The sequence below is a fragment of the Pyrus communis genome, chromosome 10 (genome assembly GCF_041283825.1).
Source record: "Pyrus communis isolate YQ-2024b chromosome 10, ASM4128382v1, whole genome shotgun sequence".
Classification (NCBI taxonomy): domain Eukaryota; kingdom Viridiplantae; phylum Streptophyta; class Magnoliopsida; order Rosales; family Rosaceae; genus Pyrus; species Pyrus communis.
This window is the reverse complement of record NC_142574.1, coordinates 14,784,514-14,809,837: the sequence shown is the minus strand read 5'-3', so window position 1 is coordinate 14,809,837 and position 25,324 is coordinate 14,784,514. Positions and strand designations below refer to the sequence as shown.

The following is a 25,324-nucleotide window of genomic DNA, read 5'->3' as shown; positions in this document are numbered from 1 at the left end:
ACTGATTGAATCACATTATTGCTAGCTTATTGTGAGGTACTAATTATTTAAAAAAAAACTGTACAAAAAAAAAATTAAAAAAACACTGTTAAAATGAGAAAAATACCCCTGTCATATTTGATGCATTATTTTGGATTGCTTTTGAAGTTTTTTGTTTGAGGGGCGTTTTTGTCCAATTCTTTTTGATGAAGATTGTGACATCAAAAAATACTATTCATTGGGCCATTGGCTTTATATATACATTTGATGCATTATTTTAAATTGATTTTGAAGTTTTTTGTTTGAGGGGCATTTTTATCCATTTACTTTTATGAAGCTTGTGACACAAAAAAATACTATTTATTAGGCCGTTGACTTTATATATAAAGATGAGAAAAATGGAGAAAATCTCTAACAATGCTAATGTAAACTCAACTTGGAAATAAGAAAAGAAGCTCAAAACATTTTTGTTTCCGAAAACTGCAAGGACAAAACTCTAATTAAAAGATTAAAGATTTTTGTTTCCGGTAATGAATAAGAACTTTTTGGTTCTGTCGTACAGACAAGGGACTGACATGAAGGCAACATAATGAATTCATGGTAATCAAACCCAAACTCTTTACTTCGTTGTATTTTGTCATCTTCAATAAAGATGGTTAAATGTTCAAAAGCAAATAAATGGTTTGATTTGTCAAAAAACTAATTTCCAATCGATGGCTATATTATAATTTTGTGGAGCCCCCCGGACCATTATTTGATTAAAGAGACATTAGACTAGTCAAATGTAGCCCTCGACTTCGTCCTTTTTTTAGGATCAGCTCCTCAATTGCAATAATTGATTCAAATTCAATGACTAGATTTAAAAACATCAAACATTAGTTTAATTAAACTAAGCAATAAATTTAAAGTATAAACTAAAACTAATAAATTATTAAGGGAATATGTTTAGCTCATTCGGTTAGAGATGGTATATGAATACCTAAGTTGAGTAAGTTGTGGTGGCAACCCATACAATGCTGGGTTTTGGGCCTAATCATGTAACGACATTGATAGCAGACTACACCCGCAACATAAGCAAACACTTTTCTCTATTCATCAAGGCCCAGCCCACTTAGTACACGGCAGACACACCGCAAGCACAAAATAGCAGAGAGAGAGAGAGAGAGCGAGCGCGCAACGGTGGCCCAGATTTATAGACGGCTGTGTTTAGTGGGGAACCGTTTCTTTTCCCTCGGCGGCGTGAGCAACTGTCGGGACCGCGCACAACCACACAACACAGATCCAATTCCCTTCCCATCTCAACCTCCTCTCTCCCCCTTTCTCTCCTCCCTCTCTCTCTCTGCAGTGGGGGAAACCACTAGATTCACCAGGTAACTTTTTAGCTTAATTTACTTTTTTACTTTAATTATTATTTTTTGAAAAATTAGGTTTCTGAGAAAATAGCTTCATGCTTTAGGTCTTGTTGTTGTTCTTCTTCTCCAATTTTGGTTATTGTTGGAGAAGTTGCCTGACCTCACTGAGTTTCGGTGGGGGAAGAATTGAGCTCAGCTGCGGATAAGTTGAAGCAGTTTTGTTTTCGTTATTTTCTCGGCGTTTCTTGGCAACCAAACAGAGGTTGAGGTAGAAAGAAACATTTATTTATTTTTATTCTCTAATAAATAGTTGTTCTCTAACAATGTTGTCGTTAGATTAGAACCTGTCTCTTAACTGTTAAATTAGATATAGGCAAGATGCATTTAGTATGTACACACTCGGCGAGTTTTGTGGTGCCGAATAATCTTTACTGCTTATTTCCTGTTACTTTCTGCCTTGTACTCCCCCATTCATACATACTTAAGTACGATTTTTTTCACTGGTATGTTAGGGGAACCCCATGTCTAATTCAACCTTTTGTCAAGAGGATGAGAAACATCTTTATCTTGTTCTCTTTTCGCCCTCTATTAATGAGGGTGGGGTGGTATGCTTGGTGTCCAAATAGCAATCTTATAATCTTTTACTCTTGCTTGCAGGCGTCTGGTTTCATTCAATGCAACAGCATCGAGAGTCTTTGTATGGTTGGAAATCGTATTTGCATTGTCATTTTTGTGTGAGGCGTATTGTATGTTAAAGATTTTTTATTTGTTAAATATGATCGGGTAGCAGAGTAGAAAGAGGTGTTGGTCAGTTATTATCCTGATTAGATATTTGAATAGCATTGCTACGCCGAGTCCTTGGAAAAATAAAACCAATTTCTTCACAGGGTATCAAACAGACAGAGTTACTGATACTTATCCGTGGATATTCTTACCATCTTAATATGGCTGATGCTACACAACTGGATATTCCTCCAGAACGTGATAGCAGTCATGCAACAAAATGCGAAGAAGAAGGTACATCAGGACAGATGCATGAAATTGGTTCTGAAAGTCATTGTAGTGAACCAACAAAACAAAACATTGGCTGCGCCATTGTTCATAATGAGCTACGGGAAATCTGCAATGCCGGTGGGCAGTCACAGTCATTATCTGAAAATGTGACTGAGAATTCTCATCTTGAACAGTTGGGACAGCCTTCTGAAGATGTGAGCAAGAGTAGTCAAAGCGGAGCTGAAAATGTTTTTACAACACAGAGATCTCATTCCAGTTCGGGATACAAACAAGATGAATCGTTACAAACCATAACTGCAGTGTCTCCCTGTACCGTGAAGGGCCAACTGCGATCATTTTCTGAAAATGTGAGCAAGAATTCTCTTATTGATCAAATGGAAATGCCTTTTGAAGATCTGGGTGTGAACAGCCCGACCAATAAAACTTCGTGCTCTGAACAAAGGCCGTTGGAACAGGAAAGTTATTGTGCTTTTGGAACTTCATCTGGTGAACTAGCTGAAGAAAAGCATCCTTCTGCTTCAGATCGTGTACAAAATGATCAAGTATCCATTTGTGGTAGCAATGAACAATTGCAGTCATCTAGTGAAAATGTGAACATGACTTCTCTTAACGAACAAGCAGGATTGCCTCCTGAAGATCTGTCAAAGACTTGTCAGACTGGCAAAGTTTCATGCTCTAACCAGATTACATTACAGGTGACCAATGAATTTGCGTGTGGAAGTGTATATAGCAAATCAGAAACACAAAAAGATCAGCTTGACTCTCTACCTGCTCATAATAATGAAGTTACAACTACTGAAGCAGCACCCAGCTCTATTTTTTTTGAACAATCGAGGCCCTGTATTGAAGCTGTGACCCAGGATCCCCCTACTGGACATTTGGAACTACCCGTTGAAGGCGCAAGCAAGAGTCCTTCTAATGATAAAAAAATGGAACCACTTCCAGAGGATGTGACCCAAAATTTTAGTCTTGAAAAGACAGAAACGCCATCTAAGGATGGACCCAAGGATAAGCAAAAACCAAAATCAAGAAAGAAGAAATATATGTCAAAATCTTCCCTTGGCAGTGACAGAGTTCTCCGCTCGAAGACAGGGGAGAAGCCTAGACATCCTAAATTAAGTAATAATGCAACTCTTGAATCAAGTAACAGTGTTGCAAATGTAAGTAATGTTGAACATAAAAGAAGGAAGAAGAGAAAGCAGAGACAACGGAATAGAGTCATAGATGATGAATATTCAAGAGTCAGGAAACATCTGAGATATTTGCTGAACCGGATAAGCTATGAGAAATCTCTGATTGATGCTTACTCCGGTGAAGGTTGGAAAGGATCCAGGTGCATAAGTTCTCCTATATCGTTTTCTTTATGAAGAGAGTCATTTGTAATTTTGATGTCTAGTTGGTTTCTTTATTTATCAGATGCTAGAGGATTTAGATATTTGTGTTTCAGAAAAATCTGTTTTTTAATACTTGAGGTCTTGTGGTATGGCTTTTTTGTTGTCGGCAATTTGGTCATGTTTAATTTTCTACTTTTTATGGTGAGTAATATCTTTGGCTTTGGCTTCTGAGTTCTGACTGCTTTTGTAATTTTGCAGCCTAGAAAAACTGAAGCCAGAGAAGGAGCTTCAAAGAGCGACTTTTGAGATACTTCGACGCAAGTTGAAGATAAGAGATCTATTTCAACGTCTTGATTCGCTATGTTCTGAAGGAATGTTTCCAGAATCTTTATTTGATTCCGAAGGACAGATTGACAGTGAGGATGTAGGAGAATTCTTCAATTTTAAGTTGTTCCACTTGTTAAGAAAATTATATTTCTCTTCTTTGTCGTGATTTATCGTCTGGTTTACTTTTCCTCTGGCATGAGTCGCATGACAATACTGTTACGTTTTTCTATTTGTGCTTTTTACGTATGGGTTCTGATTCTGATTTTTTCTGTTTCGCACATGAAGTGTAACTGTATTTTAAAATTTATATCATTGGGCAGATATTCTGTGCAAAATGCGGATCCAAAGACGTTTCTCTTCAGAATGATATTATACTCTGTGATGGTGCTTGTGACCGTGGGTTCCACCAGTTCTGTTTAGAACCACCACTATTAAGTGAAGACAGTAATGGCCAAGCACTCCCTTGTTTTTTGTTACTTATTATGCTTAGTTGCTTAATTATTCATTTGGCAGTTCCACCTGACGACGAGGGTTGGCTATGCCCTGGATGTGACTGCAAAGTTGACTGCTTTGATTTGCTTAATGACTCTCAAGGAACAAATCTTTCTGTCACTGACAGCTGGGAGGTCAATGCCAAAAGCTGTTATGCTTTCTTTTTTGCTTTTTGTTTTTTTTGTATTTTTTTTTTGCTTAAACACTCTGATCTCTTATCACACTCCTATTTCATGTGCAGAAGGTATTTCCCGAAGCGGCTGCCGCAGCATCAGGACATAATCAGGATCACACCCATGGACTTCCATCAGATGATTCTGATGATAATGATTATGACCCTGATGGTCCAGAAACAGATGATGAAGTTCAGGGAGAAGAATCAAGCTCTGATGAATCTGAATATGCATCTGCGTCTGATGGACTTGAGACTCCAAAAAATAATGACGAGCAGTACTTAGGACTTCCTTCTGATGATTCAGAAGATGATGACTATAATCCTGATGCACCTGAAGTCATTGAGGATGATAAGAAGGAAAGTTCAAGTTCTGATTTTACATCTGACTCTGAGGATCTAGGAGCTGCTCTTGACAACAATAATATGTCTGCTGAAGATGTTGAAGGTCCCAAGTCAACGTCATTGGACGAAAGTGGGCCTCTTAGAGGCTCCAGCAAACAAAGTTCTAGACGTGGGCAAAAGACACAACCTTTAAAAGATGAGTTATTATCTTTATTAGAGTCGGGTCCTGGCCAAGGTGGTGCAGCTCCTGTTTCTGGGAAAAGGCACATAGAAAGGTTGGACTACAAAAAGCTGCATGATGTGAGTGTCTTTTCCAAGCGCATCTTGATTCTATGATCATACCACCTTCACTTGTTGCCTTATATAATATCGTAGTATGGTATTTATTTCTACTCCACAAGTTTCCCAGTATGCTTGGTTAGTTTGAATTGGAGAATACGATCTTTACTCCATTAGACGTAGTAATAATTGATACTTTAGGCCTCACAACTTTGATTGCTAAAACCGTGTCCTTTCAAGCATTCAGGGTTACTTTTCTTCCTGTCTAACTTTAAGATTTGGTTGTGGTATAGTCGGTGTTGCGAACTACACATGTGAATCTGAAAATTTAGACTCCTGTAATAATGACTGGTAGTGTTCAGTGCTTTAAAATCCATGGCCCTTTACCTTAAAAAGTTAAATAATAAGTGACTGAAATCTATTATGCAGTATGAATAGGTTATAAATTTTAACTCCCGTCTCTGTGTATCATTCCCTTGTTGGTAATGTTTGTACTGTGCTTGTTATCAGTAGTTCAGTACTGTGTATCGTAGTTCTACTATGTTTCTCTTTTATTCTTGTTTTATTTCAGTCACTAGTTTGCTTATGTTTGCTCTATTTACCATGAATTCTAAAGGAGACGTATGGAAATGTTCCTACGGATTCAAGTGATGATGAAGAGTGGAATGATTTTGCTGCACCGAGGAAAAGGAAGAAAGGTACTGGACAAGTTCCTACGGTGTCACCAAATGGAGACTCGTCAAACATTAACAATGGAGTGATCAGAAATGATATAAAACATGATCTAGATGAGAATGAGAATACTCCTAAAAGGACTCCTCACGGAAATAAAAATACTCCTAAGAGAGCTCGTCGAAAGTCAAAGGTTGAAGATACAATTAATTTGTCGAACAAATCACGTAACGGCTCTACTCAGTCCGCTTCTACTAGTGAGAAAGGTGGATCGTCAAGATCAACATATCGAAAACTTGGGGAAGCTGTAACTCAGGTATTATGGTCCAAGTTTTTTCTAACTCTTTCTAGCATATGAAGTTGAAACTTGTCCTTATTTTTTTTCCCCTCTCTTATATTATAACATCTTATCCTTGGTTCCGTTAGTCTAGTTTTTTTTTCCTATGTAAGTAAGCTATCACAATTGTTTGTGCAACTCTTATGTGTTTGGAGAGTCCGGTTTTATGGTTAACCAAAATTATCATTAACCTCGTCGGTTTATATGCTTCCATGTTGATGGATCAACAGATTCAACACATTAATCTATAATGTTATCAACCTGATGATAAGACAAAAAAAATCCAAGCTCTAGATGGCAGTTCTCCACCTTAAAGGAATAAAGCATTTAGAGAACAAGTTCAAAAATTGATAAAACGCAGCCTGTAAAAGATGGGTACTTATGGTACTGGACCGGGGGGTGGGGGGTCGGTGGCACTGGTCAATCGGTCAATCTTTCATCTGCATGCAGTTAGCTCCTATTTGAAATTTTTGTGTAAGAACTCAAATGTGGCAAAACTTAAAAGTTTAAACCTAAACTCTAGGTGAGATACCTGTGTCAGTCAATTGAGAGTAAAGAAAACACCGTTGGTCGACCAGCCTCAGGAGTCAGGCAACTGGCAAATGCGTCTGAATGAAAGATTGGACGTAAATTTCAGGATGTACTACAAATTGTGTTAAGTTTATCTTATCAGGTTTAATCTTGTTGAAATGTGTAGTCTAGATTGACAATCAAACAACATAAAATGGTATCTTGCAAGAGAAAATTACCCTATTCTATGATTTCGAAGCTCTCTCTCTCTCTCTCTCTCTCTCTCTCTCTCTCTCTCTCTCTCTCTCTCTCTCTCTCTCTTTTCTTTGTGAAGAAATGAATATCATAAAGGTTATTTATTTATTATTTATTTGCCAAAATTTTAGAGGTTATTTGAAACGATTGTTAACTGTTATTTCAGCGACTATCCAAATCGTTCAAGGAAAACCACTATCCAGACCGATCTATGAAGGAAAGTCTGGCCCAAGAACTAGGAATAATGGCTAAGCAGGTCAGACTGTTTTCTTGGCATCAGTATTACAAGTTCCCTTAATTTTATAAATGTGTTAACATGAAATCATAATTTCTTTAACCTGGTCTATTATTGCAGGTAAGCAAATGGTTTGAAAACGCTCGCCACTGTTTGAAAGTGAGTGTGGATAAGAGTGCTGCAGGAAATGGCACGCCCTTGCCTCAAACAAATGGAAAACAACTTGAACAAGATGGTACAACTTTTGGAGCTCAAAACAAGGAGTTACCCAGGACAGATGATCCTATGACAGGTTCCTGCAGCGGGGATGTGAAAGATAGTGAATTGGTGACTCCGAAAAGCAGTAAACGAAAGGCTATTACTCCAAACAATAGAAAGAGGGAGCGTCAATCAGATGATCTTGATCCAGAAAACCAGACACGTGAAACTAATAGAAAAGGTACCCGACTTATGACTAGACGAAGGAAATCGATTGCTTGATTCAAGTTTTGGTCTTGTAGGAGAATAATTTTAACCATTTAGTCCTTGCAAGAGAGATCTCTTGTGTGGCGAGAAAATCTGGCAAAATCCTGAAGGATAATCCAAGAAGTTGGCCAATTTTTTATGTACCTTGGTGATGAGCTTGGGTTGTTTCCTGTTTCGGGTGAGTCAGAAGAAATTGCTCCCCTATACTTATGTATAATGAGTTTGTGAATTTTAATTACTGAATTGTTGTTCTTGCTATGAAACAGCTCCCGTCTTCTCACCGGTGTTCCATATGTGAATTTTTGTTTTCCTTTCCTATAACCTGAAGGACTCTATTTCAATGAAAAATGACGAGGTGCTTAAGTTTGGATCGGTTGAGTTTGAGCCTGGCTTGTTTGTGGAAAGATCAAGGTTGTGCTTTGCTTAGCTTGGCTTGGCTAGACTCGTGTTACGGAGTTTAGTACAAATTGGCCCGTACTCCTTTGTTTAGCATTTAGTAATGTGATGCAGTCAATTACTTGATTAAACTTGATCCTTGTTGGCATTGATATAAAAATTCCCGCCTTGTGCAACTTAGGCGCTAGCTGGCAGGCCACTGCCCCAATTAGTCCTTAGGCATTTGAAAATTAAGAAAGTATGCTTAAACCTGCTTAAGTGTCCACCTAGCCCGTCTAAATCCGCCTAGATTGTGACTCTCACTGAAATAGAAAATTGAAAACTTTTATTTTGCATTTTAATTTTTCAACAAAATATGAGATACTTATTGAATGCCTAGATAAACACTTTATATGCTTGTTCTTCGTGTTTGTTAAAACTCATTTGGTATTTATAAATTTGGAACTTGTGCTTATGGACTTTAATCATTGGTCCTGACTCCCCCTTGAGGACAATTGAGTGTGCGCACAACTGTAATATGAGGCAATGTTTTTCTCTGTGCGGCGTTTAAACGTTGGTCGTTGGATCTAAACCAACGAACCAAATGGCGATTAGGACGCTTACAATCGGATTGGAAAAACCCAAAACTGTTGAATTGTGGTGGTAGTGGCGGCGGCGGCTGCTGAGTCAGAGTGACGATGGTTTTAATGACAGCGTCAGTGTCTTCAATGGTTGTGGCAGTAGAGATTTGAGATGGTGGAGATCTAAGATGTGGGTTTCCTTTTTTCTTTTTTTCTTTTTTTGTTTTATGACAAACACTGTTATCTAGATTAAGGGGGTAAATGAGTGAGTTAAGTCTCACAATGGGTTAATAATAATATGGTTCAAATTCGTCTTTGACGTGAATTGAACCTAAGATCTCTTACTCACAAATAAAAGAAAATATCACGATATAATAATACTAAGCGCCTTGAGTTTACATATATGCATGTATATGTGACATAATAGATTCGAAATGGTGGAGACGATGGAGATCTTGGGAACCTTGCTTTACACAAAATCCGTCACCGCAAGAATATCCCTGAAGATTTTATCTGGGCCCTCTTCTGACATCTTTTACTTGATTGACATCGTTGTTCACATGTTACGGATATTTCTTAGATATTATGATATGACATTCATATTTAGTATCAATATATTTATATAATGATGTTCACACCACCTACTCCTTCTCTTTGCCTTTGTTGGCACTGGTACTTGCGAGCTAGTTCTTCCCGCATGTTTCTTTCGATTTATGGTGGAGATTTCGGTGGTGCTCTTTCGAGGATGTTGTTGTTTTCTTTTCATCCAGTTTGGGGACCATGTATGGCCTAATCTCAAGTGTCTATTGGGGTGATGGTCTGAGATGGTGGGTAGGAGGCGTTCCAACAACGATGGAGGCTACAAGTTGTTAGGGTTTGTTTTAGTTTTTTTGGTGTTGGGCCCAGAACATGGTTTTGGGTTTTTTTGGTGTTGTTTCCTAATAGTAATCAAGATGATGAGAGATTTTTCAATGCACTCGGAACACAAGATAGTACATCACGAGTCTCTATACAAGTGGTGAGATTTTTGTGTTAAAAAATTAATAACATAAAAAATAAAATTTCCCACCACTTACATAATATCCAGTATTTTAATTTGATAATTGAAAACAGCTTTTTAGATATAATCATTGAGAACATAATTTCTTTAGGTTTTGATTTAAGGGATCATTTCTGGGTTCATCGTTGTCGGCACAATAGGTGCTTTTAGAGGACCAAACAGGGTTTAAGTTTCAAACCTTATGAAACGTAACTAAGAATTAGACACTATTTATAAAACTTGGCCAATAAGTATACACTATTTATGAAACTGGATCAATAAGTAAATATTTATGAAGCTGGACCAATAAGTAGACACTATTTATGAAACGAAACAAAAAATTAGGTACTATTTCTAAGACTAAACCAATAGGTGGAAACAATTTATGAAACTAGACTATATACTATTTATGAAACTAGACCAAGAACAAGATTTATGAAGCGTGATCAAGAACTAGGTAGTATTCATGAAAGTGGACCAATAACTAGGCAATATTTATGAAACCGAACCAAGAAAGAGACATTATTTATGAAACTATACCATTACTATACAGTATTTATGAAACTGGACCTAATAACTAGACACTATTTATGAAACATGACTAATAACCAGGCACTATTTATGAAAGTAGACCAAGAATTAGACACTATTTATGAAACTAGACCAATAAATAGTGTAGTACCGTTTTCATAAATAGTGTTCAGTTTCATAAATAGTGTTCAATTTTATAAACAGTGTTCAGTTTCATAAACAGTGTATGTGATGGATGCACGAGGTCCCGAGCGTCAGGTCTTGTTTTTTTTTTTTTTAAATTTTTATATTAAAATTGTGTCATTTTCATTAAATTTTAAGTTCTTTTGTCATTTTTATTAAAAGTTAAAGGGTTTTTTTTTATTAATATTAATTCTTTTTTATTAAATAAAGTTATAGCATGATTTTAGGTTAAAATAAACTTAACCCAACCCCTTTTCTTAAAAATTCCCTAAAATTTATAACAAGTTTACTTATTCAAATAAGAATTTAGAAATTAATCCAACTTCTGTTCTCTAAGTCACTACGTGTACTAATACATGCTCTATATTAATTGTATCAGCAATCAAAATATATGAAGCGCCTGCATTTCAATATGAAATTCATTGCTTGAAAATTAGGTATTATATTGCTTACAGGAATAGTTGGTCTCATTCTTTTTTATTCTATCATCTCCATAATTTTTTCAGATCCAATTAAGAATACATGTCATTAAAAAAGTCTTTATAACACATGTTTAACGGAAGCTCAAACCAAACTTCACTTGTGTCGTAAATACGATTGAGCTGCTCACAAGCTTGACGAACTAAGCAAAGTTGAAGTCCAATTTATTTCAAAAATTAAATCTAACTTTGGTGTAGATTAGCCGCATCTAGATATTAAATAGTAACTAAAAGTATTGAAGGTTAGCAACACTAAACCTAAACCCGAAACCGTGCTACAACAAAACTACTAAACTGTAAAGGGTTAACCACAACTTACGTCATTTTCAACCGAAAGAGCTAAACATAACCTGTCTAAAATTTTAGCCCCCCAGAAAATTATTTTTAAATAAACAGTGCATGCCATACTCATATATCATCTTCAACTGAATAGGCTAAACATAACATCTCAATAATATATTAACTTTAAGTTTACACTTTTAAATTTATTGGTTAATTTAATTAAACTATATTTTGCTTCAAAGTAAAAAATAATAATAATTTCGGATAAGAGTTTTAAGAATGTGAAGAATAGAAATAAAATGAGGTAAGATTGTATGGAATAGTGAAAAAGATGTGAGAAATGGTATAGAAATGGGTTTAGATACTTATAGGAAAAAATTACAATTAATTTTTTTTTTAAAATTTTGTCTTAAAAAAAAAAAGAAAAAAGAAAAAAAAGTCAAATCCCAAGTGAGTTACTGACAGCCACCCCAGCATTTTGGGCTGGCTGGCTTCAATTGCCCTGCTTGATGACCATGGGCTAGAATTTGGCCTAGTGTGTCCCCTTTTTCCTTTGGTCTGAACCTCAGTTGGAAAAGAGCCTATAGCCCTATGACCTGATCCATTGGAGATGCCCTAGGGCCTAATCGATTGGAGATGGCCTTAGCCCTTTTTTGGAGCTCAGTTTCTTAATTGTAATAATTGATTCAAATTAAGCGACTAGATTTGAAAACATTTAACGGTAGTTTAACTAAATTAACCAATAAATTTAAACTTAAAACTAATAAAATAATTATTGAAGGGGCTATGTTTACCACCTCCGATTGGAGATGATATATGAGTATGGCATGACACTGTTCATTTAAAAATAATTTTTGGGGGGCTATAATTCTAGACAGGGCTATGTTTAGCTATTTTGGTTGGAGATGGCCTAAGAAGGGGCTACATTTAGCCAGCCTGATGCCCCTTAGCCAAATAATGGCTTGGGCTCCATATAATTATGAGTCATCAGTTGGAGATGAGTTTTTAAGCAAATCAGGTCAATTTTTTATTTTTGGACTTTTAGCCCTTTTCATCAGAAATCGCCTAAGGCCATCTCCAATGGATCCAGCCATAGGGCTATAGGCTCTTTTATAGCCCAAAATGAAGAAAAAAACCATCTCCAATGAAGGTCCAGGCAAAAGGAGAAAGGGGACCACTAGGCCAAACTCTAGCCCATGGCCATTAGGCTGAGCATTTGAAGCCAGCCAGCCAGCCCGAAAGCTGGGCCCAGCTGTCAGCCACACACATTCTAGCTGACATCAACTCTCTATTAGATTTGAATTGTTTTTAAGACGAAATTAAAAAAAAGATATTTTTCCTATAAATATCTAAGCCATTTCTCACATTATTTTCACTCTTCCATACTATCTTACCTTATTTTATTTCAATTCTTCACATTCTTTAAACTTATATCCGAATTTTTTTTATTTTTTTTTTGAAGCAAAACCAACATAGTATTCTGAAAAATTAGTAAGATTACATAAAGATAAAAAAATAGGAAGAGTTACTCATTTATAAATATGGTAGTTTAATTCAGTTAACCAATAAGGTAAAAAACAAACTTAAAAACAATAAATTATTGAGGGTGCTAAAAAGTAGCCCTCTTTGGTTGGAGATGATATATAAATATAACAGTGTTCAATAAAAACTAATTTTTATAATTTGGACGGGGGATAGCCCTTTTTGACACAAAACCCATCTCCAATGAAAGTCTGGACCAAAAAATCTTGGGACCATCGGGCCAAAATCCAGCCATATGGCTAGCGAGCTGGCAATCTTTAGCCAGCCAGGCCGTTCAGTTGGGCCCAACTTGATTTTTTTTTTCTTTTATGACAAAATAAAAAGTTCTCATTTTTTTTCCTATAAATACCTAAGACAACTCTACACCATTTCTCACATCCTTCTCACTCTTCCATACTATCTTACATCATTTTATTTCAATTCTTCACATTCTATTCACCTTAAACACTCTTTTCATACACACCCCTCTCTTACCTCTTCCAATAATCTTTCCTCTAAATTTTTTTTTTCAATAATTTTCAAATGACCACATCTTCAAGTAGCACTCAAAATATGTCCGAAAACCTTATTTTAATATGGTAATTTAATTCAATTAACTAATAAAATTAAAAAACAAACTTAAAATAATAAATTATTGAAGGGGCTATATAATAACCTCATTCCGTTGGAGATGGTATATGAATATGATCCAACATTGTTCATTAAAAAATAATTTATTGTATGATTATAATTTGGACAGAGTATAGCCTCTTTGGTTGGAGATGGCCTAGGTATCAAAGAAAGGGTAGTTGGTGGTGCGGCGAGGTGACAAGGTGTAGGTTTTTGGGGTCCAAAAAGTTCAAGCTTTGGGAAGATCTGGGTTTGTGGAAGGAAAAAAACAAGTTGTGAATCTACTGTGATGGCACAAATTTTGGTGGATGAACTGGTGGTGCGATTGGAAGGATCCTTAGAGTTATCGACTATGGAGTAAAGGGTGAAATTGGTTGATGCGGTACTAGCGGACCAACAACTCAACAAATGGGGAATAAGGAATATCCTCAAGAGTGCTTGGAGCGATTTGGGGGAGGTCATGATTAACTAAGTGAAGAATAATATGTTCATTATCATAATTAAGGATGAAGAAATAGCCTCCAGGATTTTGAATCAGGTGTCATGGTGTGTGATGAAAAAGAATTTCTCGGTTAAGAGATGGCCCAATGATTGTGCGGTGGAGGAAGTTCCAGTGGAGATGGTCCCCTTTTGGGTTTAAATGAAAAGGGTACCATTGTTCTTAAATACGGAGGAAAAGCAAGAAGATTCTTGCGAGTCAAAATAATGGTCAATACAAAAAATCCACTGATGTCTGGGTGTTGGCTTTCTAGGGATGGAGATCGTGATACCTGGATAAAGTTTAGTTATGAACATCTACAAGACTTCTGTTTTAAATGTGTGGAAGAATCGGTCACTCAGATAGAGAATGTTCCTTTGAGCAAGCTTGGGTGGAGGTGGGTTGTATGAGGAATGGACGAAGGCTAAAATGATTCGGGAAGAGCAAGAGGAACCAAGACAGAAAAAGAACTTGTCTTCTGAACGTCGTCAACCAGGAATAGCCTGGTCTGCGCAGAGAGCCAGTGTTCAGATGGGGAGTAATCTCACGTCTGAGGAAGGGCGTAGCCAGAGTACAACAGGACCAAGTGAGTCCGTTGATCTTCACCAATAGTGGGGGCCAGTACAAAGCACAAGGTATCTGTTGAACACTCACGTTGAGCAAAATAGTAGATTTGCTTCCCTAAGTAGAGTCTACAACATGCCCGTTGGGGAAACAACCTCACATGGGATGCAACAATTAGATGGTGAACGTGGGTCAATTGAAACTCTTGAATGGAATGAAACAGGATGGGCAATGTGGCTCAAGCTAGTAGGGTTGCATCCCAACAGTTGGGCAGTGAAAGTCAAGTTTAACCAAAATGACAAAACAGGAAATTTGGGGGCACCCAGGTGGGAAAGTAGACCACACTTAGGATTGAAGGACACCAAAGTGACCTAATGCCTCAATAGAGCTTTACCTTTACCATTGAGATACAAAGCACCCAGGACTTGACAGGCTAAAAACATATTGAGAAACTCTCTGAAGGGATGGGTTTAAAGAGTGGGGGAAGGGTATAACCATTGGTGTTTGTAAATCACTAAGAGTTTCCAAGGGTCGGGGGAGAGGATGCAGGAGTAACGAAAAAACCCAATCTAGTGGCGTGAGTGGGGTTCAGAACTCCTTTAACAAAAATGCTTTACAAGAGGTACTTGTTCAAAATGATGAAGTCTGGACCTTAATTGAAGGAAATATTGGGGAGAAGTCCGAGCCTGGTACAACTAGTGGGAAAGGGAAATCAACCAAGGCAGTGGTGACTAGCCTGCAATAGCTGTATCATCGCCATGATATACCTTATGTGGAACTGCTATGGTATTGGGTCGGACATGGTGGTTCAAGCCTTGCATGGGCTCATAAGGAAACATAGACCCTCTATGGTTTTCTATCTAAAACTAAAATGAAAAACCATAGAATAGGTGAATGGGCTTTAATATGGGCTTTGACGTTCAGCCTAATCGGGCCGCAGGGGGACTCAGTCTTTGGTGGAATGATCATGTGGTGGTAAACATCAAAATCTCATCAAAAAAATTTGATCCATACTGAGATGCGAATTATAGGGGTTTATGATTGTATTCAAGCTATGTGGATGTATGGGAACCCTTATAGGGCAACGAATGAGGAATTCTGGAAGTAGACAATGGCTGTGCTTCAACCCTTGGACCAACCTTGGTTTTGTGGGGGTGATCTAAATGAATACCTGTGGGATTTTGAGAAATTGGGAGGATGCGAGGGTTCACACACGAGGCCTCGGAATTTGCAGGAATTTATGACACATATGAGGCTTATTGATTTAGGCTTCAATGGTCCGAGATTCACTTGGAGGGGTACACAGAACAATCAAGTGGTTTAGGAAAGATTGGATAGAGGTTTAGTTAATGGCCTATGGCAAAAACTCTGGTCGTATACGAATGTCATCCATGGAATGGTCCGGGCTTCTGACCACTGTCCCCTGATTGTCTCAACGATTCAGGGCAGGCCATGTGGGAAGGCCCCATTCTGTTTTGAAGCTTTGTGGGTCAAACAGGAAGGCTGCAAGGAAGTAGTGGAAAAAACCTGGGAGCTTCCAGTAGTTGGAGGTTGGGGATACTGATGGAAAAGAAAGTTGGAAAATTGTAAAAGTAATTTGGTGGCTTGGAGTAAAGACAAATTTAAGGCTAGAAGGATGGAGATTGCAAGTCTTACAGAGAAACTTAGGGATCTACAAATGGATTGGGAAACAAACTTGGAGCAGATACAAGACACTTCGGCAAATGTCGACTGATTAGAGGCGCAAAAGGAAATATACTGGAAACAAAGATCCCGAATTAAGTGGCAGCAAGCTGGTGATTCAAACATTTCCTTTTTTTATGAATCTATGGTCCAACGGTGGAGACAACAGGTTAGCAAAAATCAGGAATGCAAATGATCAGTGGATGGAGGATGAGCGGGGTATCCGGGGTACTGTGGATGATCATTTTACGAATTTATTCACCACCAATGGTACCCATGACTGGGGGTCCCTGTTGGATTGTGTGAAATCTGTTGTTACCAGGGAAATTAACGAAAATCTGACCATGCCTATTGCGGAAGAGGAGGTAAAACATGCTGTTTTCCAGATGGGAGGACTGAAAGCACTGGACCTGATGGGTTCCAAGGTGTTTTTTTTTCCAATCTTTCAGGGAGATTATTTCGCCAAAGGTTCGGGGTTTAGCAACTGGGCTTATTAATGGTGAAAACAGTACACGTGATCTGAACTCGACGCATATTGTGTTGATTTCGTAAACCCCTTATCCCGAATTGGTTAATCAATTTCAGCCTATTAGCCTATGTAATTACTCCTATAAGGTCATTTCGAAGATCCTGGCCAATAGGTTGAAGCAAATCCTGCCAACTAGTATTTCTCCAAGCTAAAATGCTTTCGTGGAAGGTCGACAAATCCAAGATAATATCATTATTGCTCACGAAGCCTTCCTTTTCTTGAAGTTGAGGAAAGCCAAGATGAGATTTAAGCTGGGCATGAAACTTAATGTGAATAAAGCTTATGACCTAGTAGAGTGGGATTTCCTCTAAGCTATTATGGGGAATATGGGTTTCAATGATAAATGGTTCCAGTTAGTGATGCACTGTGTTACAACGGTCGACTTTGTGGTGTTAATCAACGGGAGGCCTGGAAAGAAGTTCAAGCCGACTAAAGGTCTAAGACAAGGAGACCCACTGTCGCCCTACCTATTTCTGATTATTAAGTGAGGTCTTATTGCTACTTATCCAGAATGCTTCGGAGTTGGGTTACATTGAAGGCATCTAGGTGAGTGGACAGGACCATGCTTATCACACCTCATTTTTGTTGATGACACACTAATTTTCCTCAAAGCCACAAAGACAAACTGCATCAATATTGTCAAGTTCCTTGATTCATATTGTCATGCATCGAGGCAGGATATGAGCCTCCAAAAGTCCACAGTGTACTTCAATTCCAATACTCCATTGCAACTCTCTACGGAACTTTGTGATATCCTGGATATGTCGAAGGTGGAGGATCCTGGGAATTATCTTGGCATTCCGATGATGTGGGGAAAATCGAAAAAGAATGCCCTTGCATATGTTAATGATCGTATGATGGAGAAGTTGACCAGGTGGAAGCAACAATTCTTATCACAAGCTAGAAAAGAGACGTTGATTAAGGCAATTGCACAAGCTGTGCCGACTTACCCCATGAATGTGTTTAAACTCACATAAATTTTGTGTAGTGATGTTGATGCGGCTATAGGTGGGGCACCCGAGATAAGGAAATGAGAATCCATTGGGTCAGTTAGGATGTCATAAGAGCAACTAAAGTGGAATGGGGTTTGGGTTTTCGAAATTTGAAGGAATTTAACATCTCCCTCCTTGCGAAACAATGTTGGAGATTGATTCATGAACCCAACTCTTTATGGGCTTGAGTGCTCAAGGATTGTTACTTTCCCAATGTTTTGTTTTTGAAGCGAAAAATGGTGGTAGAGCTTCTTGGGCATGGTCGAGTCTGCTGGAGGGAAGGTAGCTGTTATTGCGAGCAACCCACTGGCAGATCATGAGTGAGGACCAGACTCGCATTTTGGTTGATAGATGGCTTCCCAAAATTCCTATGGGACATCCCACTCCTCTTCAGGGTATTTTTGTGGACGCAAATCAAAGGGTCTCTTCCATTATTCAACCAGATTCTCAGGGATGGCAATGGGAGGCCATTGACAGCATTGTCCCTGAGGCGGAGCGGGAGGCTATATCCTTAACTCATGTTGGAAATTCAAGGCAACCTGATAGGCTGATTTGGCCGGCACATAGAAGGGGGTGTATTCTGTCAGGTATGGTTATAGGTGGCTTCTTGACAGGGCTCAACATCGAAGATCTCGGCGGCCTTTCTCATCCAGATTTACTGATCCCTTGGTGTGGAAGTGTATATGGGGCATCAATGCTCCTTCGAAGATTAGGAATTTTTTATGGAGAGGGCTTCAGGGTGCATTGGTGACACAGCTAAATCTTTTTTAAAAGAAGATGTTCTCCTTCCCCAATTTGTCTATTATGCAACGAACATGAGGAAACTGTGGAGCATGTTCTCCTGCTTTGTCCATGGATGAGTCAAGTGTGGTTTGGAAGCCCATTAAACTATATGGTGGATCCGATGATTGTGACAACTCTTGATGCCTGGATACTCATGGTTTCTAAGGATTGTTCGAGGAACTCAGTTGACACAAAGTTTCTCCTTACGGTTGTGGCTTTTACTTGCTGGCATATTTGGAAAGATCGATGTAAGTCAATTTTTTAATGGAAAGCCTCCATCCCCGCTCTGAACTATTCAGGTCATTGTTGGTGAAGTGGATCTGTTCATGAAGGCCAAAGCTCTGGCATATCCCTTCGGTCACTAGTTCTCGGCCCCCAAATCACTGTCGATCTTGGACCCCTCCACCGCCGCACATGTTATAAATAAATGTTGATGCTAGTTGGCAGGCCGGTTGCGGGCAAGGAGCTGTTGAGGTGGTGATGAGGGATCATTTGGGCCGGTGTCTAGCGGTAAGAAGGAAGGACATTGCTATGCAAAGTGTGTATGCAGCTGAGGCAATGGTGATTATGGAAGGTTGTATGCTTGCCCAACAACATAATATGTCCCAGGTAGTAGTGGAATCTGATTGCAAACATATAATCACTTGCTTGTTGGATAGTCTGGAAAATGCTCAATGGGAGACATACCCCATTTTGTCTCGGATAATGGATATCAGTTATTCATTACCCCTTTGCACCTGGTCTTGGGTATGAAAATCGGGAAATCAAGCGGCGGATTTTGTTGCTTCGTTTCAGTCTACGGAGATGAGCTACTCTGTTTAGGTTGAAAGACCCTAATCTTCGTTCGTAGGAATCTTGAATAAAGATGGACTACCTTGTCCTCCGTAATTTGTTTCTGGCTCATGGGGGAGGGTTGACGCTGGTGCCATGTTTGGTGGCGCCTTTGTATGCCCTGTCCTCATTTTTTTCACTGTATTTGCGGTCTCCTATTGGCTTTCCTTTCTTCCTGATTAATCTATCCAGCTTTCTCAAAAAAAAAAAAAAAAAAAAAAAAAAGGGAAAAGAAATCGACGCTGTGCAGAGCGGGAAACAACGATTTTCGAAATGGAAAAATACCGCCATTCCATTCCTTTGTCTTCCCGAAAGCTTGATAAACCTGCAGCCACATCATCCTCCAATCGCTGCTTTCAGGAAAGAAAAACCAGACCCTCTCAGTATTTCTCAATCATGGACGACACCGTCAGCACCAACCGCTCCTCTAATAAGCGACCCTCCTCCACCTCTCCGTCCCTGCAGATTGCCGCTCCCAAGAGGCGAGTTGTCCTGGGCGAACTCACCAACTCGCCGATTCAGAACTCGGATCGGAAGAAACCCATGAGGAAGAATAACATGATGAAGAAAGAAATGGAGGTTCAAGAGACGGAGATTGTTGCGAGCTCTGTCGATCAAACCAAGTTTGAATGCTTGTCTTCTATATATCAGCATCTTCACTCCTTGGAGGTATATCATTTGGAACTTTTGGGTTTCTGATTTAATTTATGCTTGATGGTATTGCTCTTCCAGTAAAGATTTGAAATTTGATGTTTGGGTTTGTGGGTTTTGATTTGCATAATGTTCTGAGAGTTGGGTTTTTGTTGTTATTTGGATCTGGAGTTATGAAATCTAATCCCCATTATTAAGATTGGGTTTTTTGTTGAAGATATGATGGGTTTACAGTTTTTTTGGGAGGTGGTGGGTTCATGCTTTCATTTTTGCTTGTATTTTTGATCTGTGAGTTTCCTTTTTGTGAGTTCTTCACCTTGTTTGGTTACCATCATATGTTAAGAATTTTGATTTGTTGTTGACATTTGATTTGGGAAATCAGCTTTTGGATTTGATTTCAGATTCACAAAACCAAGTGGCAGTTTTGTTTGGTTTACGGTTATGATTAAAAAAAGTTTGGCTTTTCATATCATCCATTTGATTTGTTCAGAAGCTGTTTGTACCCGTTTTTGCACCATCGGCCTGTGTATTTTAGGCAGTTGTATGGAAGAAAAATCAATAGGGTTAATGTGCTATCAACAGAAGCTTAGCTCAAGTAAGACATATAGTTAAGTTGGTGTAAATTTTTACTTTTTCAGTATAACAATGAAACCAACATAATCCCATTTTTTTTTTTCTCTCTACCTTCATTTTTGCATCAGCAAACACAGTTGTATCTGTAGATAGATAGAATAATGGTATCTAAGTTAATGGTTGAGACTGGTAGTGTGTGGTTCAGATGGAGGCAAACAAGAGGCCGTCACCCAGTTACATGGGTAGGGTTCAAAATGATATTTCGCCAAACATGCGTGAAATTCTGGTGGATTGGTTGGTGGAGGTTGCAGAGGAATACCAGCTTGCTACAGACACCCTTTATCTCGCTGTATCATATCTTGACAGATACCTTTCTTCATATGCAGTCAGCAGGAGCAAGCTACAGCTTCTTGGTGTTTCTTGCATGTTTGTTGCCTCGTACGAACTTGCATACCTTATACTAGCTTTGTTCTAACTTTAAAAGTTGTCTGGAAATTCTTGAAATGGTAACTTGAGTATGGTTTTGTGATGCAGAAAATATGAAGAGATTTGCCATCCATGTGTTGAAGACTTCTGCTATGTAACAGATAATACTTACATGGTGGAAGAGGTGGGCAATTAGAGTGCCTTTGTGTTAGTTGATTTCTATTCGTGAGTTTTTAAAACTTAATGTTGAATTTGTAATTAAAATTTAGATGTTGGAAATGGAGAGGGATGTGGTCAAATTTTTGAACTCTGACACCGGTCCTCCTACAACAAAGAATTTCCTAAGGCAAGAAAATGGTTTGATGTCTTTTTGGTCATCTTAGTTATATGTTGTTTTTGCTTTTCTTTTCCTTGCACTGATGTGATTGTGTCGTACAACTGTTAACCAATGCAATGGATTTCCAGGCTCTTTACAAGCCCTGGAGATCAACAAAGTACGGCTACCACTTCATACTGTTCTGATGCTGAATTATATACTCTCCCTTGTTTGTCACTGATTCTGTTATTTACTTCCTTTTACATTCTGCTGGTATGTTCGAATTCTTGAGTTGCTTTCTTTTGGAGCTAAGTTTGTTAGACTACAGCTGTGTCCAGTTCCTACCATCAGTTGTTGCTGCATCAGCTATTTTCCTTTCATGGTTCACAATCCAACCTAATGTGCATCCTTGGGTAAGAAATAACGGAGTGGATGGAGTGTAGTAATCAACTGAGGTTTGGCATTCCAAAACCAGTAAAGATAGGTTATTCTATACAGTTTAAGAAGGTAGTGATAACTTTAAAAGTTATAAACATTAGGCGTAAATTGTACAAAGTTCACGAGTACAATTAGTGGGGGAAGAGAAATACATCATAATGCAAGGCGTAGATCTTGTGGAATAGGTTATCAGTGTAAAATTAGAATCTTGTAGCTAGAGGAAGATTGATGATTGGCTATTAGAAATATTTGGAACGAATTTTTGGATCACTAATTAGTTTATATATTTGGCAGAGCTTGGCGTTGCAATTGTACTCTGGTTATAGACCATCCGACTTGAAAATGTGTGTCCTTGCGATTCATGACCTGCAGTTGAACAGAAAATCAAGCTATCTGCAAGCGATAAGAGAAAAGTACATGAGACCAAAGGTAATGCAGTTTTACCCTCTGATAACTACGCGTCTTGCGAATTTGGTTATATTATGGATTTAACTTCCAAAGAACTATAGTTTCTTTGCATTTCTGGAACCCTACCCGACTTGTAGGACTTGTAATCGCTGCTTTCCATAAACGTTTATCTGACCATGACGATTCCACTCTTTTCTTTGCAGAACAAGAGCGTGGCAAAACTGTCTTTGCTCTCGGAAATTCCTGCAACTTATTTTGAGGCCATCTACCCATGAATATCTCCAAGATCTTGAAGGAGGAAGATGACATTTGATTTGACCTAGTTTTGAAAAATATCATTCGAGTTTTCAACACAACACATTTCCTAGTAAGAGCAAGCTAAAGACAGTGCTTGCACTACAGAGTCAGATACAGATTGCAGAGGGGACATTACCTCAGCTCTGGAGATTATACTTTCTTTCTTTTTTTTTTTGGAGAAAAGACAATGTTTGTTCTCTGGACCAAATAATATTTTGTAAATTTCCATGGATGTGAAATAAAGGATACTTTTGTTGAGGCATATCAAGCTATATTTGTTTTTTACTTTTTATCCTATCTCTTCATGCTTTAGGCGTAGGATAAGTAAAGAATAGAAATCGTATCACAACTGAATTTTAGTTTTTTTTTTTTAATATATTTTTTTAATTTTTACAAATAATAGCATGAGTTAAATTGTTAATTGTTTTCATGCTTTAGGTGTGGGATCAGCAAAGAATAGAAATCGTATCACAACTGAATTTTAGTTTTTTTTTTTTTTTTTTTAATATATATTTTTAATTTTTACAAATAATAGCATGAGTTAAATTGTTAATTGTTTTCATGCTTTAGGTGTGGGATCAGCAAAGAATAGAAATCGTATCACAACTGAATTTTAGTTTTTTTTTTTTAATATATTTTTTTAATTTTTACAAATAATAGCATGAGTTAAATTGTTAATTGTTATGGGACAGGGTGATTGGTAGAATTGAATGCATGCTAGCGTTTGTAGATGTCATTATTTTTTTGCTGCTGTGGTAAACCTCCATCTACACAACTACTACCTCTTAGTTGATCTTACTCTTAATTTTTAGGTATTGGATGTAGACCTGGCATTTGTGTCGTGTTTTCCATGTTTGTGTCATTTTCGTGACATACTCGATATCTTAACGTGTCGTGTTGTGTAACACCCGTTAAAGTAAACGAGCAATATGACCTGGCCTGAAATAGACCCGTTAATATTATCCGGTAATATGATCCGACCCATTACGCGTTAAGGAAAATATATTTTAAATCAATAAATAATGAAAATGAAACATAATATAACCCCTAAAAAATAGAAAACATAATACTAAATTAGTATATGCATACTACGTTGTTACATAAATATTACTTCAAAACATAGAAAAAAAAAACATTTGTCTTTCAAATATTACATACCCCAAAATAAGAGTCTAATGAAAAAAATATTAGTACATTTATACAGAATAGCAAATGTTCAACGATATGCAAAATGAAGAGAGTTGCGTTTCAAGGTTGAGAAGCCTTTACTCGTTTTGACAATAAAACCCTTCAATTTTCATCAATCACCAAGGGAAATGGTATTTGAACTTTGACTTGATATGTTGTTTTCAAAAGTTATATTGACGATGTTTTCATTAAGGCTTATTAACACTCTCTTCTACATAAACTAAGCATAAAAAACCAAACATTGTAAAGCATTCAAATGTGTTGGCATTTTTAAATTACTTGATTTTTTTTTTTTAATGTGTTTGGTATTTTTATTTTTAATGTGTTTTATAATTTTTTTAATCTCACCCTTTGCCTATAATATACTATAAAAATAAATAAATAAAACCTAAAATTTTAAATTTATATACAATAATTGTGACAACCCGTCCCAAATTTTATGTTTTTATTAATTTTAGAAGCGTGAATTTACGAAAATGTCCTAGAGGCAAGGACTTTGACTTCCGTTGATCATCGGTTAGAGAGACGTATGACTTATTTTTTTAGCATATCCTCGTAGTACTTGCCACTACGAATGCATAGGCGAAAGCTGTTTGCGAGTCCGAATTATAACGGTATAATTATGGACGTTTGAAGTTGGTTATTTAAAGGTAGTTAAATTATTTGAACTCCCACCTTGTGGGAAGACTAACTAATCAGCCTTAAGTAGAGAAAAAGGGACCAATCAAATTAAAAGGGATGGAGGACCAATGAGAAATCAGAAAAGAAGAAGAACAAAAAAAAAAAAAAGAAAAGAAGGGGGAGTAGCCTTCCCGTGGACCCACAACCACCGCGAGCTCCCATTTTCCAAGGCTGATTCCGGCCAACTCCGGTGGAGATTTTCGATGCCACCACAACCATCTTGAAGCTCTCATTCCCCTCTACAAAATCCACCCATGAACCACCTTGATTAACCACGGTATATGGCGGTTTGAGGCCACGAAAGTTGACGAAAATCAATAGTACTCCAACCACCTTTTTCAAATTTTGGGGAAATCGGCAGAGCGATGGCCGATGCCACCACTTGGGCTTTGTAGCACATCATTCCAGGAGAAAATCCCAACCAGCCTTGACCCCGTTGGACCACTGTAGATGACGAATTGACGTCGGGAAGTTTTAGGCACCCGCTGGCTTTGTGAGCAAAATTGACCCCCTTTCGTCCACTTTTGGACTTTGTGGCAGGTATGAAAGTTGTTCATCTCTTTGAGATATTCATTACTGTAAAGTTTGGTAATTTTTGGAAATAGTTGGATTTTTCGGCGAGTCAGGGTTGCCGACCGCCACCCACGGCGGCACATGGCCAGTGGGCTGCCAATGCTATTTTTTGGCTATATTAAATGTATTGAATTTAGTCTTGATATTTGAATGACGTAGGTTGATCGTTGAAACCTAAATTCTCTATGATACATTAATAGGTATTTATGTGAATCGACGATCCAACTGTTGGATCGTCACCAAACTTTGTTACATTATAGTAAATAATATTTGAAGAGTGTAGGAACTTATGGTTGGGAATCCAATGTATAGATCTTTTCGAATTGGATTTGTAAGTTTACAAAATAAAACGTTAACCGTTAATCAGTTTTGGGAATTGGTGAGGATACAACCGTTGGATCGTAATAAAATTTTAGTATGTTATTTTAAAAGCATAATGTGGATCTTTGGAAGTTACGGATTGGAAATCTGATATGCGGATCTTCCGAATCGAGTTATACAGGGCTGTAGACCCTACCGTCGAT

General features: G+C 37.8%; 2 protein-coding genes across 8 annotated transcripts; both read left to right on the top strand.

Annotated features, from left to right (window-relative positions):
* Positions 1-1,127: 1,127 nt before the first annotated feature.
* LOC137729182 (uncharacterized) lies at positions 1,128-8,340 on the top strand. Of its 7 annotated transcripts, XR_011067974.2 has the most exons (11): positions 1,143-1,349; positions 1,436-1,599; positions 1,989-3,678; positions 3,938-4,103; positions 4,327-4,450; positions 4,520-4,632; positions 4,740-5,315; positions 5,911-6,282; positions 7,235-7,324; positions 7,424-7,946; positions 8,035-8,340. XR_011067974.2 is itself a non-coding variant. In XM_068468033.2 (10 exons), the coding sequence occupies exons 3-10, from the start codon at positions 2,276-2,278 to the stop codon at positions 7,781-7,783; spliced, it is 3,204 nt and encodes a 1,067-aa protein (XP_068324134.2). In that variant the 5' UTR covers positions 1,143-1,349; positions 1,436-1,599; positions 1,989-2,275; the 3' UTR covers positions 7,784-8,146. The 7 variants fall into 7 exon arrangements, 5 of the variants coding, with proteins under 5 accessions (XP_068324135.2, XP_068324134.2, XP_068324136.2 ...); XR_015952300.1 differs by lacking the exon at positions 1,436-1,599 and having other exon boundaries at positions 1,128-1,349; XM_068468033.2 differs by having other exon boundaries at positions 7,424-8,146.
* Positions 8,341-19,401: 11,061 nt separating this feature from the next.
* LOC137727250 (G2/mitotic-specific cyclin C13-1) lies at positions 19,402-22,620 on the top strand. Its single transcript, XM_088678051.1, has 7 exons — positions 19,402-19,918; positions 20,679-20,911; positions 21,008-21,083; positions 21,169-21,281; positions 21,430-21,628; positions 21,948-22,082; positions 22,265-22,620. The coding sequence occupies exons 1-7, from the start codon at positions 19,523-19,525 to the stop codon at positions 22,334-22,336; spliced, it is 1,224 nt and encodes a 407-aa protein (XP_088534177.1). The 5' UTR covers positions 19,402-19,522; the 3' UTR covers positions 22,337-22,620.
* Positions 22,621-25,324: the final 2,704 nt, after the last annotated feature.